The 15,765-nt window shown below is 43.5% G+C and overlaps 2 protein-coding genes across 13 annotated transcripts in view; one reads left to right on the top strand and one right to left on the bottom strand.

Moving 5' to 3' along the window:
* Positions 1-15,765, bottom strand: part of heatr4 (HEAT repeat containing 4) — a 215,762-nt gene that overhangs the window by 7,089 nt on the left and 192,908 nt on the right. The gene's annotated exons all lie outside the window — the stretch shown is intronic.
* Positions 1-15,765, top strand: part of znf106a (zinc finger protein 106a) — a 125,801-nt gene that overhangs the window by 79,453 nt on the left and 30,583 nt on the right. For all 4 annotated transcript variants that reach the window (XM_072263475.1, XM_072263466.1, XM_072263455.1 and 1 more), the window contains 5 exons: positions 1,346-2,006; positions 11,446-11,515; positions 12,065-12,219; positions 14,347-14,407; positions 15,235-15,576. In XM_072263475.1, the coding sequence (XP_072119576.1) occupies positions 1,346-2,006; positions 11,446-11,515; positions 12,065-12,219; positions 14,347-14,407; positions 15,235-15,576 (1,289 nt within the window). The remainder of the gene's footprint in view (positions 1-1,345; positions 2,007-11,445; positions 11,516-12,064; positions 12,220-14,346; positions 14,408-15,234; positions 15,577-15,765) is intronic.

The following is a 15,765-nucleotide window of genomic DNA, read 5'->3' as shown; positions in this document are numbered from 1 at the left end:
TCAGTTTCTGACTCCATTAACATAGTGGAACTTCTGATCACTGACAAAGCTTCCACTGCCATTTCAACTCAGAACTTGGATCTTTTTTACCTTTGTGGGGTTATCTTGGAAGGTTCTGGGAATAAAGGTCTATGATTCCTTGAAAGTGGCATCACAAGTAGATAGTCATGAAGAGAGCTTTTGACACATTGGTCTTTATAAATCAAGGTATTTAGTATAACCATATAACAATTTTAGCACAGAAGCAGGCCATCTCGGCCCTTCTAGTCCGTGCCGAACTCTTACCCTCACCTAGTCCCACTGACCTACACTCAGTCCATAACCCTCCATTCCATTCCTTTCCAATTTAACTTTAAAGGACAATATCGAACCTGCCTCAACCACTTCTGCTGGAAGCTCGTTCCACACAGCTACCACTCTCTGAGTAAAGAAGTTCCCCCTCATGTTACTTCTAAACTTTTGCCCTTTAACTCTCAACTCATGTCCTCTTGTTTGAATCTCTCCCACTCTCAATGGAAAAAGTCTATCCACGTCAGCTCTATCTGTCCCCCTCGTAATTTTAATACCTCTATCAAGTCCCCCCCTCAACCTTCTATGTTCCAAAGAATAAAGGCCCAACTTGTTCAACCTTTCTCTGTAACTTAGGTGATGAAACCGAGGTGACATTTTAGTAACTGAGTTGTGATGTCATGTTGAAGTTGTATAAGATGTTGTTGAGGCCTCATTTGTTGTACTGTGCGTGCTCTTTTATGGTCACCTAACTGCACAAAGATATCAATATGATTGAAAGTGTGTGGAGAAACTTTACAAGGATATTGCTGGGACTTGACATGAGTTGTGGGGAAAGGTTGAATAGGTTTGGACTTTTTATTCCCTGGAGTGTAGGAGAATAAGGGGAGATTTGATAAGTATATTATATAGATTTGTGAGGGGTATAGATGGGATGAATGCTAGCTGGCTTTTTCCACTGAGGTTGGAAGAGAAGTAGAGGTCATTGGTTAGCAGTGAGAGTGTGGAATGAGCTGCCAGCAGAAGTGTTGAATGTGGATTCAATTTCAGCATTTGAGAGAGGTTTGGATGGGAGGAGTATGGAGAGCTATGGTCAATGTGACTAGGCAGAATAGAATAGATGGGCTAAAATACATATTTCTGTGTTGTAGTGTTCTGGCCTTCAGTCACTATCCCTGGCCCCCGCTAGCAGGGGAATCATTTGGTGGAAAATGTTCAGCAATGCATTGAGTACCTCCACACACGGTGTTTCTTTGTACTTAAGATGTACTCGTAATCAGTCTTCCTGTGGAATTGACTTTGCTTTGTGTTAACATGTTTACGGTTCTTTTTCCAGGTTTGGGATTGAGATGGTTCCTTCGGTGCAAACCAGTTTGGAAGCTCTGCAGCTGGATGAGGAAAAAAACTTCCTTTCTCTAGAAGGCTTTCAGTGGGAGGGAATCTCCAATGCAACAGCCGGAAGCATTCGGAAGCGCAGCCTTTCTGAAAGCAGTGTGGTCACAGACAAACGATCAATTTATAATCTGTTTGGCGACGACTTGAAACACCTGGAGGAGGACAGGGCTCCCAGCATTCCAAGCAGCAAGCTACCTCCATTACCTCCAGGACCAAATACTTCGACCTGTCAGGCTGCTCGCGATAGCCCTGCCCTCTCAGAAACGCTCCAGCTTGGCAAGACTGATGACAATTCCAGCTCTTCAACCCAGGAGCTCCCCACAGTGAAGATGGAAGGAAGCATAGACTCACATATTGGTCTTGACAGCATCCCTGTGAAGAACAGTGGGATGGAAAAGGGATCCCTCCTTTCCGCCAGTGATGGTTCTTGTCGACAGGGCACTCTTCAATTAGAGGAGGATGGTGAGGTGCCTGCCCAGCAGAGTTCCTCTGGTGCTGTGCCGTGTTGCATTGCAGCAGATGGTGCCACTGATAGCAGCTACACTTCTGGCGGTGAACTCAATGACACCCAAGTTCTGGGCAAGAGAAGAAGAGCAACAGCGGTACGTGATAATTCAGTACATAGGATTACTTCAGGCACACAGCACTGCCCTTGCAAGCCTCCGCTATCACCTCTCCTCATTGCGTTCTCTCAATATTTCCTCCTCAAATTTAAATGCAAGTATGCTTTACATTGTATTGATTAAAAGTGACATCAAATTCTGCTTTCTGAATTCTTTCTGGTTAACAAAGAGGTAGCAGGGGAAACGTCACTTCTGAGGTTCTTTATATCAAGTGCATTCTCACCTAATTACCACTTACATTTGCAAAAAAAAATACATAGAAACATAGAAAACCTACAGCACAATACAGGCCCTTCGGCCCACAAAGTTCTGCCGAACATGTCCCTACCTTAGAAATTACTAGGCTTACCCATAGCCCTCTATTTTACCAAGCTCCATGTACCTATCTCGAAGTCTCTAAAAAAGACCCTATCGTATCTGCCTCCACCACCATTATGGCAGCGCATTCCACATACTCACCACTCTCTGCATGAAAAAACTTACCCCTGACGTCTCCTCTGTACCTACTCCCCAGCACCTTAAACCTGTGTCCTCTTGTGGCAACCATTTCAGCCCTGGGAAAAGGCCTCTGACTATCCACATGATCAATGCCTCTCATCATCTTATACACCTCTGTCAGGTCACCTCTCATCCTCTGTCACTCCAAGGAGAAAAGGTAGAGTTCACTCAACCTGTTTTCATAAAGCATGCTCCCCAATCCAGGCAACATCCTTGTAAATCTCCTCTGCACCCTTTCTATGGTCTCCACATCCTTCCTGTAGTGAGGCGACCGGAACTGAGCACAGTACTCCAAGTGGGGCTGACCAGTGTCCTATATAGTGCAATATTACCTCTCGGCTCCAAAATTCAATTCCACAATTAATAAAGGCCAATACACCGTATGCCTTCTTAACCACAGAGTCAACCTGCGCAGCTGCTTTGAGTGTCCTATGGACTCAGACCCCAAGATCCCTCTGATCCTCCACACTGCCAAGAGTCTTACTATTAATACTATATTCTGCTGCACATGCACGCACACGCAGGCGCACAGACGAAAAAGCACGCACGCACACGCCAAAAAAAAATACTATGTTCTGCCATCATATTTGATCTACCAAAATGAACTACTTCATACTTATCTGGAGGGGAACTCCATTTGCCACCTCTCAGCCCAGTTTCGCATCCTATCAATGTCCCGCTGTAACCTCTGACAGCCCTCCATACTATCCACAACACCCCCAACCTTTGTGTCATCAACAAACTTACTAACCCATCCCTCCACTTCCTCATCTAGGTCATTTATAAAAATCACGAAGAGTGAAGGTCCCAGAACAGATCCCTGAGGCACACCACTGGTCACCGACCTCCATGCAGGATATGACCTGTCTACAACCACTCTTTGCCTTCGGTGGGCAAGCCAGTTCTGGATCCATAAAGCAATGTCCCCTTGGATCCCATGCCTCCTTACTTTCTCAATAAGCCTTGCATGGGGTACCTTATCAAATGTCTTGGTGAAATCCATATACACTACATCTACTGCTCGTCCTTCATCAATGTGCTTAGTCACATTCTCAAAAAATTCAATCAGGCTCATAAGGCATGACATGCCCTTGACAAAGCCATGCTGACTATTCTTAATCATATTATACCTCTCCAAATGTTCATAAATCCTGCCTCTCAGGATCTTCTCCATCAACTTACCAACCACTGTAGTAAGACTCACTGGTCTATAATTTCCTGGGCTATCTCTACTCCCTTTCTTGAATAAAGGATCAACATCTGCAACTCTCCAATCCTCCGGAACCCCTCCCGTTCCCATTGTTGATTCAAAGATCATCGCCAGAGGCTCAGCAATCTCCTCCCTCGCCTCCTACAGTAGCCTGGGGTATGTCTCATCTGGTCCTGACGACTTATCCAACTTGATGCTTTCCAAAAGCTCCAGCACATCCTCTTTCTTAATGCTCAAGCTTTTCAGTCTGCTGCAAATCATGACTACAATCACCAAGATCCTTTTCCATAGTGAATACTGAAGTAAAGTATTCATTAAGTACCTCTGCTATTTCCTCCGGTTCCATACACACTTTTCCACTGTCACATTCTATAGGTCCTATTCTTTCACGTCTTATCTTCTTGCTCTTCACATACTTGTAGAATGCCTTGGGGTTTTTTTTAATCCTGCCCCCGCCAAGGTCTTCTTATGGCCCCTTCTGGCTCTCCTAATTTCCTTCTTAAGATCCTTCCTGTTAGCCTTATAATCTTCTAGATCTCTAACATTACCTGCCTCTCTGAACCTTTTGTATGCTTTTCTTTTCTTCTTGACTAGATTTATTACAGCTTTTGTACACCACGGTTCCTGTACCCTACCATAACTTCCCTGTCTCATTGGAACGTACCTATGCAGAACTCCACACAAATATCCCCTGAACATTTGCCACATTTCTTCTGTATGTTTCCCTGAGAACATCTGTTCCCAATTTAAGCTTCCAATTTCCTGCCTGATAGCCTCATAATTCTCCTTACTCCAATTAAACACTTTTCTAACTTGTCTCTCCAATGCTATTGTAAAGGAGATAGAATTATGATCATTATGTCCAAAATGCTCTCCCACTGAGAGATTTGACACCTGACCAGGTTCATTTCCCAATACCAAATCAAGTACAGTCTCTTCTCTTGTAGGCTTATCTACATATTGTGTCAAGAAACGTTCTTGAACACACCTAACAAACTCCACCCCATCTGAACCCCTTGCTCTAGTTTGTGAGCCCTTTGTAATTACCTGGTTTTGTGTATTAATTACTCATAAAATGTGTACTAATCTTCATCTAAGTCACAATAATACCAACAGAATCTGTGTAAACTAGTAACACACAAACAATTCAGCTTTTCATATCTTTATTGAACACATTGTTTTATCGTTCACAGTCCAGACTGGAAAAAGTATGTGAACCCTTGTATTTAATAACTGGTAGAACCTTCTTTAGCAGCAATAGCCTCCACCAAATGTTTCCTGTAGCTGCTGATCAGACTTGCACAATGACAAGTAGGAATTTCAAAGGTACATTTAATGTAAAGAGAAATGTATACAATATACATCCTGAAATTCTTTCTTCGCAGCCATCCACGAAAACAGAGGAGTGCCCCAAAGAATGAATGACAGTTAAATGTCAGAACCCCAAACCCCACCCCAGCTCCCCCCTCCCACACGTAAGCAGCAGCAAAGCAATGACCACCCCTCCCCTACCAGCAAAAAAGGCATTGGTGCTCCTCACCAAACACTCAAGTGTGCAGCAAAGACACAGACTTGCAGTACCCCAAAGACTACATGTTCACCCAGTATTTGACATACCACAGGCTCTCTGTCTCTCCCTAATAAGGGAAAAAGAGATGTCTCTGTTTCACAGCGAGAGGGGAGACATAACAAACAACTCGCTGGTTTACGATGTTAAAAGGCCATTGCGTCGCTTTTTCTAAGCTCTGTGCCCAAAGAACTCAGGTCTCTGGGCACACAGCCAGCAGTCAGCTTGCTGCTTTCAATCTTCCGTCTCCTCTGACACACTGATTCCCTGCAGAGGCACCAACCACGAGTCTGCCCGCCTTCAGGGCCTTGAAATCCCAGAACTCCAAAGGCAAGCTAATCTAGAGCACGGCCTTGGTATATTGAATAACAGCCAGTTGTGAGATCCCAAGACCAGGTCCCATTCCTGCAAAGAACCAAAGTCAGTGTGTAACTCCAGGTCATGGTCTTCAAAAGAACACTGAAAGGGAAAAACAGAGATATTAAAGATGGAAGTAAAGCTGTTTCTGAAGATGCAAGCAAAGGAGTTGCTGTTAGACCATTCCTCCATACAAAAATATTTCAGTTCATCGGTATTTCTGAGATAACTTGCATGACCTCTCAGGTCATGCCACAATATCTCAATTAGGTTAAGGTCTGGATTCTGATGACTTGGCCGTTCCAATCCATGAATTTTCTTCTTTTTTAACTTTTCTGTTGTTGATTTACTCTTGTGTTTCAGGTCCCTGTCTTATTGCAACATCCAACTTCTATTCAGTTTCAGGTGACGAACCACTGCTTTGACATTCTCCTGTAAAATGTTGTGATACAGTTTTGTGTTCATTGTGCCCTCAATGATTGCAAGCTGTCCAGGCCCTGCAAAGCAGCTCCAAACCATGATGCTCCTTCCACCATGCTTCACAGTTGAGATGAGTTGTTGGTCTGCCATGTACTTTTTCCTCCAAACATAGTGTTGTGCATTTCTGCCAGAAAGTTCAACTTTTGTCCCATCTGTCCGCAGGTCATTGTCGAGACTGCTGTGGAACATCCAGGTGGCCTTTTGCAAACTTGAGACATACAGCGGTGTTTTTTTTTTGGAGAGCAGTGGTTTCCTCCGTGGTGTCTTTCCAGGAATCCATTCTTGTTTAGTGTTTTGTTTTTCTTGCAGTGGACACATAAACAGAGACTTCAGCAAGTTCTAGAGATTTCTGCAGGTCTTTTGCTGGTTACCCTTGGGTTCCTTTTCACCTCCTTCAGCATTGCACATTGTGCTGTTGTTGTGTTATTTGCAGGAAGCCCACTGCTAGGGAGAGTAGCAACAGTAATGAGTTTCCTCCATTTGTAGACAGTTTCTCCTACTGTGGACTGATGTCTTTAGAAATGCTTTTGTAGCCTTTTCCAGCTTCATGCATCTCGACAATTCTTCTTCTGAGCTCCTCTGAAAGTTGTTTTCATTGAGGCACGGTGCACATAAACAGATCTTTCTTGAGAAGGGCAGGCTCTGTCAGTAAACTGACTTTGTGTGTCTTTTTTTTAAATCGGGCAGGGCACCTCTACAACCCATACTGCCAATCTCATCTCATGATTGGAACACCTGACTCCAGATAGCTTTTGTAGAAGGCATTACCCCAGAGGTTCATATACTTTTTTCGAAGCCAGACTGTGATTGTTTGAATGCTGTTCTCAGTACTGAAGGGAAGTACAGGTGTTTGTATGTTATTAGTTTAGGCAGATTGCGTTTGTCTCTGGCACCATGCCAGATTCCAATTATTTTTCAAATATTGCTAATGCCTCCACAATCTCTACTGCTACCTCTTTCAGAACCCTAGGGCCTGGTCTGGATGACTTGTGTACCCCTCAGTCTTTCAGCTTTTTGAGTATTGTCTCCCTTTGTAATAGTAACTGCACTCACTTCTCTTCCTTCACACCCTACAACATCTGGCACACTGCTCATGTCTTCCTCAGTGAAGTCTGATGCCAAACACTCATTTAGTTTATCTGCCATCTCCTTGGCCCCAGTTATTATTTTTCCAGCCTCATTCTCTAGCAGTCCTATATCTACTGTCATCTCTTATTTTTTTACATACCTGAAAATGATTTTGTTTGCTAGCTTGCTTTCATATTTCAGCTTTTAGTTGCTCTCTCCATAGGTTTTTAAAAGCTTCCCAATCCTCTATCTTCCCACTAATTATTGCTTTGTTGTATGCCCTCGCTTTTGCTTTTACATTAGCTATGACTTCCCTTGTCAGCCACCGTTGTACTATTCTGCCATTTGAGTATTTCTTCATTTTTGGAATGCATCTGTCCTGCACCTTCCTCATTTTTTCCAGAAACTCACGCCGTTGCTGCTCTGCTGCCTGCCAGCATCTCCTTCCCATTTACTTTGGCCAACTCCTCTCTCATATCACTACAATCTCCACTGAGATACTGCTATATCAGACTTTACTTTCTTCCTCTCAGATTTCGATTTTAACTCAATTATATTGTGATCACTGGCTTCTAAGGGCTTCTTTTACCTTAAGCTCCCTAATCGCCTTTGATTCATCACATAACACCCAATCCAGTATAGCTGATCCCCTATTAGGCTCAATGGCAAACTACTCTAAAAAGCCATCTTGTAGGCATTCAACAAACTCACTCTTTTGAGATCCATTCCCAACCTGATTTTCCCTATCAACCTGCATGTTAAAACCTCTCATGACTATTATGATGTTGCCCTTTTGACACGCCTTTCTATTTCCTCTTGTAATCTGTGGGCCACATCCCAGCTACTGTTGGGAGGCCTGTATATAACTGCCATCAGGGTCCTTTTACCCTTGCAGTTTCATAGAAAGCATAGAAAACCTACAGCACCATACAGGCCCTTTGGCCCACAAAGCTGTGTCAAACATGTCCTTACCTTGGAAATTACCTAGGGTCACCCATAGCCCTCTATTTTTCTGAGGTCCTTGTACCTATCCAGGAGTCTCTTAAAAGACCCTATTGTATCCACCTCCACCACCGTTGCTGGCAGCCCATTCCACTCACTCACCACTCTGCGTAAAAAAAAAAAAAAAAAACAACCTATCCCTGACATCTCCTCTGTACCTACTTCCAAGCACCTTAAAACTGTGCCCTCTCGTGCTAGCCATTTCAGCCCTGAGAAAAAGCCTCTGACTATCCACACGATCAATGCCTGTCATCATCTTATACACCTCTATCAGGTCACCTCGCATCCTCCATCACTCCAAGGAGAAAAGGCCAAGTTCGTTCTCATAAGGCATGTTCCCTAATCCAGGCAAAATCCTTGTAAATCTCCTGCACCTTTTCTATGATTTCCACATCCTTCCTGTAGTGAGGCGACCAGAACTGAGCACAGTACTCCAAGTGGGGTCTGACCAAGATCCTATATAGCTGCAGCATTACCTCTTGACTCCTAAACTCAATCCCATGATTGATGAAGATCAGTTCACGGTATGCCTTCTTAACCACAGAGCCAACCCACAAGGATTCAACATCTTCCGAACCTATGTCACATCTTTCTACTGATTTGATGCCATTCTTTTCCAACAGAGCCATGCCACCCCCTCTGCCTCCCTTCCTATCCTTTTGATATAACGTTGAACCTTGGACATTCAGCTCCCAACTACAACCATCCTTCAGCCATGATTCAGTGATGGTCACAACATCATACCTGACAATCTGTGACAGTGCAACAAGATCTTCCACCTTACTTCTTATACTCCGTGCATTGAGATATAATACTTTGAGTGCTGTGTTTGCTGTCCTTTTTGATTTTGCATCCCTAATGCACTGATACTCGTCCTACTGGCTGCAATTTTGTCCTATCATCTACCTCCCTTTCCTGACAGTCTGACTGCATGCTGTCTCTGCTTTTTTACCACCTGACCTATCCTGTGTCCCTTCACTCTGGTTCCTATTTTATGAGTAATGAATGCAGAAAACCAGGTAATTGCAAAGGGTTCACAAACTTTTTCTGGCAACTGTAAATGTCCTTCCATCGACTTCAAGAAAAGCCGCCTCGGGGTAAGGAGTGAATGAGAACTGATGCCCATTCAGTCCTTCCTCCCTGAGGTGGCTTTTCTTGAGAAGAAATGGATGCCATATATCTTCTTTGTCTAAGTAGATTTAAACAAATATAATAGTGGTAGATTTATTTCCGGTAGTAATCCAGGTACTTGTTTGGCAGACGCATTGGGTGAGTTTCTAGTAAAGTCAGAGTTGTACAGTGTGGAAACAGGCCTTTTTGCTCACCATGTCACTGCCGAATAACATGTCTGTCTACACAAAAACAGATTTTATTAGTACCTCCTGTACCTAATAAAGTGGCCACCAAATGTATATCGGTGGTCTTCTGCTCCTCATTCACTTCAAGGTTTGATGTGTTGTGTGTTTAGCGATGTTCTTCTGCACACCACTGTCGTAACACGTGGTTATTTGAGTTGCTGTCAGCCTGAACCAGTCTGGCCATTCTCGTCTGATCTCTCATTAACAAGGCATTTTCACCCACAGAACAGCAGCTCACTGGATGCTTTTTGTTTTTCTGTAAACTGTAGAGACTGTTGTGCATGGAAGTCCCAGGAGATCAGCTGTTCCAAGATATTCAAACCACCCCACCTGGCAGGAGCATTCATTCAATGGTCAAAGTTACTTAAATCACCTTTCTTCCCCTTCCTGAAAAACAATTGAATCTCTTGACCATGTACACATGTTTTTATGCATTTAGCTGCTACCACATGATTGGCTGATTAGATATTTGCATTAGTGAAGTGTACAGGTGTGTCTAATTAAGTGGCCTCTGAGTGTGTGCTGTACACTATTTTATATACATCTGCAATGTCACCCTTCAGCCTTCTTTGCTCCAAGGAAAACAAGCCCAGTTTTTCCCATCTCTTGATAACACAACCTCTCTAGTGCAGACTACATAATTTTCTGTACCCTCTCTAGTTTGATCACATCCTTCTTTTAATGTGAATATCAGAACTGTACTCTAGTGTGGCCTAAGCAAGAATTTGTACAACTGCAACACGACATCCTAATTGTTGCATCGATGCCTTAGCCATTGAAAACAAGCATGCCATCCCATCTACCTGTATTCCCATTTTCAGGACTCAGGGTCTTGTTCAGTAATACTCCACAGTGAAAGTGACCATCAAACTGGATTATTGTAAGATCCCCATTGGTTCACCAAAGTCTCTTTTGATATTCTTGCCCTGTCTGGTCTCTTTTGCCTCCATTCCCACACTAATGTGATTGACTTTTAATTGCCCACTGAAAGCAATGCTGTTGAAGGTACATGGCTATTTATTTGGGATGACTGGTGATAGACACTAAATGGCATGGCCAGTGATACTGTCATCCTGAGATGTAGTACTGGATCATATCTCTCCTCTCTCACCAGGGTGCCAGAGCCTTTTGCTGTCCTGTTGTTTAGTCACGCTAAGCACTGGCCCAGATAGACTGAAAAGACAGGGTGTTGCTATTAGAGGGAAGAGCTGATTTCGCTTGCTCTCCACGAAGGTCACTCCTCTCTCCATGGCACTGAGTCTATGAAGACTGCCCCGAAGCCTGTTAATATGGTGAATTGATCAGCGAGGCTTTGGGCCTATTCCAGGCTCAGTTTGGTTTGGAATGTTGTTCTCTTCAATTATTTGCTGATTTATGTTTTTTTCCCTTTTCTTGGGTGTTGGTCTTTTTCTTTTTTCTTTAATTAGGTTCTTTCAGGTTTCTTGCTTTGTGGCTACCTGTAAGCAAACATTCTTTGATAATAAATGTACTTTGAATGAATGTTTGACTTTGACCAGTTGGTTATACTATTTGACTGTCATGGGTTTGCAGTTCCCAAGCTTCTTTGTATTCTTCATTGAATACGTCAGGTAATCTGTGTTCCAGGCCTCAGCAAACCCTGAACCTCTCCGCACTAAATTGCATAGTTTACGGCAAGAGCTGGGATCAAACAGAAACTCTATTTGATAATTTTTTATCTCCTAACTGTGTTAGGTTCTGCTTACTTGGGTCAAGATTTGAGATGTGAACTTCTAGTTTGTTCATGTTTCTTTTGACAGTTGTGTTAGTGGTTGAACCAGGCTCCAGATTGCACATGATTGAATGGTTAGTGTGTTGACTGCTGTTCAGAAATGACTTAGCCTTTCTGTCTTCCTGTAGGATGGCCTGTCTCCAGAGCTTCATGGTTTGGAGAGAAATAATAAGAGGAGAAAGATCAAAAGTAAAAGAGGTGAGTAGGCTACTTGTAGGTTTTGGCCTTTTGGGTGCTGCAGTTACTGTGCTGTCTGATTCTTGAGCATATGATAAGACTTCCATCCAATTTTTGTACCTCAAGCCCACTTTCACTACATTTGCTTTGCGCAGTGTGAGTCTTGTTAATGGTGAGACACTTCCTTACAATGTGAGCTTGTCCAGTGTCCCCCTCCCTGCACTGCTGAGTCTGCTGTGCTACCTTGAATCATTTTCACTAAACTTCATGCTATTCGCCCTTCTTGACTCCTGTGCTGGATTATATTGTAAATATTGCCCTCTTTCAAATTGCTGGGACCTGCATTCAGATCTACCAGCACTGTATAAATCACTCATTAACCCAAGGCTTGGGAGCTGCTTCGAGTTTCAGTGAAAGAAGGCTACTAACAGTGCAGTAGACTGTATGTATTGGAGCTGCTGTACACTCAGTTGCACCGCCTTATGTTCACTGCATACCAGTTTTTGCCCGTTAAGCTGTGTACCATTCTAAATTACACCAGTGTACAACATTGAAAGTTTTTGATTGCAGAAAGGAGCCAGCTGGAGCAATTGTTGAGCATTTCACTGCGAGAGGATGAGCTGAATAAAACAAGCCAAGGATTAGATGGAAACTTGCTGCAGGCTCGATCTGCTCTCCAAGCTGCGTATATTGAGGTTCAGAAGTTGCTGCTGCTTAAACAACAGGTACTTTCAGTGAAACAGCGCAGGAGTGAGGTGTGGATGTAATAGACAAAAGTTCAAAGTAAATTTATTATCAAAGTTCATATATACCATCATATACAAACCCAAGTTTCATTTTCTTGCTGGCATACTCAATATGTCCAACAACCGTAATGGAATCAATGAAAGACTGCACCAACAGGGCGGAGAGCAGTGTGTGAGAGATAATAAACTCTGCAAGCTTAGAAACCCATGACCTGGGTGGTGGGAGTCTTGAATGCTTTCCTGTGACAACACTTCACATAGATGTGCTCAATGATGGGAGGGCTTTACCTGTGATGTGGCAATGTCCACTAGGATTTTTCTATTGAGGGCTGTAGTTGTTTCCATACCAGAGTGTGATGCAACCAGTCAGTCTTCTCTCCACCACACATCAAAAGAGGCTTGTCAAGAGTTTTAGATGTCATACCGAATCTTCACAAACTTCTAAGAAAGTTGAGGCACTGCCGTGATTCCTTTGTATTGCACAGATCCTCTGAAATTATAACACTGAGGAATTTAAAATTGTTCACCTTCTCCATCTCTGATCACCCAATGAGGACCGGCTCATAGACCTCCAGTTTCCTCCAACTGAAGTCAATAATCAGCTCCTTGGTCTTGCTGACACTGAGTCAGAAGTTGTTATGGCACCACTCAGCCAGACTTTCAGTCTCCCGCCTATATGCTGGATTCAGCAAAAAACAGCGATGTCGTCAGCAAACTTAAATTTGGCATTGGAGCAGTGCTTAGCCTCACAGGTATAAGTGTAAAGTGAGTAGAGCAGGGCAAAGCACACAGCCCTCTGGTGCACCTGTGCTGGTGGAGATTGTGGAGGAGATGTTGTCACCAATTCAAACTAACTGAGGTCTGCAAGTGAGGAATTCAAGGATCCAATTGTACGAGGAGGTATTGAGGCCAAGGTCTCGAAGGTTATTGATTGGTTTTGAGGGAATGATGGTGTTGAATGCTGATTTGGTTTCGATAAGACCGTCCATCCTGATGAATGCATCTTTGCTGTCCAGATGTTCCAGGGTTGAGTGAAGAGCCAGTAAAACAGCTTGTAAGAGGAGTTTTGTTTTCTTGCATGGCCTCTAATACCAAATCATAGAGCTATGCTCTCCTCCTATCTATGTAGGCCTCACATAATTTTGTACACCATTTTATCAGCACTCCACCTCCTCTGCTCTGAGAAACAAACCCAGCCTCTCCTCTTAACTGAAAGCTCCATCCAGTGCAACATCTTGGTGAATCTCCTCAGCATCCTCTTCACTGCAGACACATCCAGAAGTAGATGCAATGCTGCATTTGTGACCTAATCAAATTTTATAAGGTGTACCATAGCCTCTTGCTCTTGCATTCTATGCCCTAGCTAATGAAAGCAAGTTTCCTATGCTTCTTCACCATCTACTTGTGCTGCCACCATTAATGTTCATGATCTGGTACACTGAGACCCCTCTATCCCAGGACCAAATGGGACCAAATTGTAGCTGCCTTTGCTGTGGGATTCAGATCTAAATACATAGTCATGGTCAGACTTATCAGGATTAGATTCAATATTCATTGCACTGCTCATTTTCTGATATGATATGATTAATATTGATCAATAAACTAAGCCCATCCACCACCTACTCATACCATTGGTTCATTTGATGGCCAGCTTAAGCATTGTAGGCCAGAGGCTCACTTTTAGTGCTGGTATATAACCTGCTCGACCAATTTCCCTGTCATCTGCAAACTGGATGTCTGGCTGCTGATGCATCACATTACCCACCTACTGGTGTATGACTTTGAATGGTAGATTCACTCTTTGGAGATCCTGCCTTAACAGCTCTCCATACCAAGTTACCAATCACTCTGTAGGTCTGCGAATGAACAGCAGAATGCTTACAGAGTGACAGTTGTAGAAAGGGAACAAAAAGGGGTGTTACCCAAGGTCTGATAATGACTTTTAAAGATGTCGCCATTCAATTTTAAAGCCTTTTTAATTTCCTTTGATGTAGTTATTTATTGTCTAAAGCTGTTAAGTAAAATTCCTTAAGTTTCCTGTGAGAGCAGCTCTCTGCAAACATTAGCTGTGCTGTAGTCATGCCATCCATTTTGTCTTCCACACAGATCAGCCTGGAAATGAATACACTAAGGACCAAGAGAATAGAAATCCTTCAAGGACTGCAAGGTTTGTTTCAAAGAGTTCGAGCTCAGTTTCCCTTCCCCATTTCAGTCAGAGATTCTCCTTAGAATTATGCTGATACTATCTGGTGTGGCCCTAAGCATTTGAGAAAATGTGATTTCAGTTGTGGTTTGGTAAGGAGCTGAGTGACAATGAATGCAAATTTCATTCTGAAACATGAGTGCAGGGGGTTGGGAGAGTATTTTGGAGTTTTGGGGGAGGGGCATGTCTGGACTGTAAGAAAGGACAGGAAATGAAGAGAGTATACAGGAGTATCCCATACAGGGAACATTGCTGCCTGATGTAGTGTGGTATGAAGAGGATTCCAAAGAGACAGTTCATTGTGTGGGAGCCCCCATGGGAGCTCCTCAATCCTTGCTATGTGGGACTGTTACATGGTTTACTGTAATCCTTGGTGATCCCATGTGTAACCACCACAGAGGTCAAACTTGCCTCCTCTATTGAGGATAGGCAGCTCCCATAGAGCATGGCAGCTGATGCCTGCTGTGTCATCTGGAAGGCAGTACTCCTTGGAAGGGAAACACATTGCTAGTGCATGCCACCTGGGAGGATATCGCAAGTACAAATATCTGTGCAGGGTCTGACGGCAGAAGTTGCTTCTTGGGTTCAAGTGCACTCCAGTGAATAACCACACTCAATTGGAAGACTTAGAACCAAAGATATCCACTAACTTCTTCTGGATTGTGCTGTCAAAGGCAGAGGATAATGGTGTTTATAAATGTCACTGTGTTACCGTGATGATTAATGTTAGTCATACTAATTGCTGTCAGCTGCATCCTCTTCTTTGCTGACCAAGTCCTCTTGGTCTCCAGATTCCAACATTCCTTCTGGAGAGCGATTGGTGCAGAGCCCAGAAACAGAAAATGGCAGTCTGCACAGAAGCACATGTGAGCTCAGCTTCCATATCCCCTTCTCGTCCTTACTTCACCCACCTTCCTGCTCTGGATCCACTGCTGACCTACACCCTCCGTTTCAAGCTGCCCCAGGTTTCCAGGTTGCTGCAGAGAATCCCTTGCCTGTGTCCATTAAACAAGAGCCTGTCTCTCCAAAGAGGATAGAGGAGAACATGAAGATGTCTGCAGCACTTACCTTCGCTGGCCAGATGCTGAATGATTGCCATGGTTCAGCCCCTCTTCAAGGAGCCCACTCAAAAGGTATATCTGAGATTTGATCCAAAACCTTTCACATTTCAAAAGTCATTTGCTATGTCACAGCAGTCAGTCAGTGCACTTTCTCCATCTTCTTGAAGGAATGCCTTAAAATCTGCCTCATCTGCAATAAATTTGCACTGAAAGAGCTGGAACATTTAAGAGGCCAAATGAGAGCATGGCATGCTGTGATGA

The sequence above is a fragment of the Mobula birostris genome, chromosome 1, assembly GCF_030028105.1.
Source record: "Mobula birostris isolate sMobBir1 chromosome 1, sMobBir1.hap1, whole genome shotgun sequence".
In the NCBI taxonomy this organism is placed as follows: Eukaryota; Metazoa; Chordata; class Chondrichthyes; order Myliobatiformes; family Myliobatidae; genus Mobula; species Mobula birostris.
The sequence above is the reverse complement of the archived record's forward strand: the minus strand, read 5'-3'. Positions and strand labels throughout refer to the sequence as shown.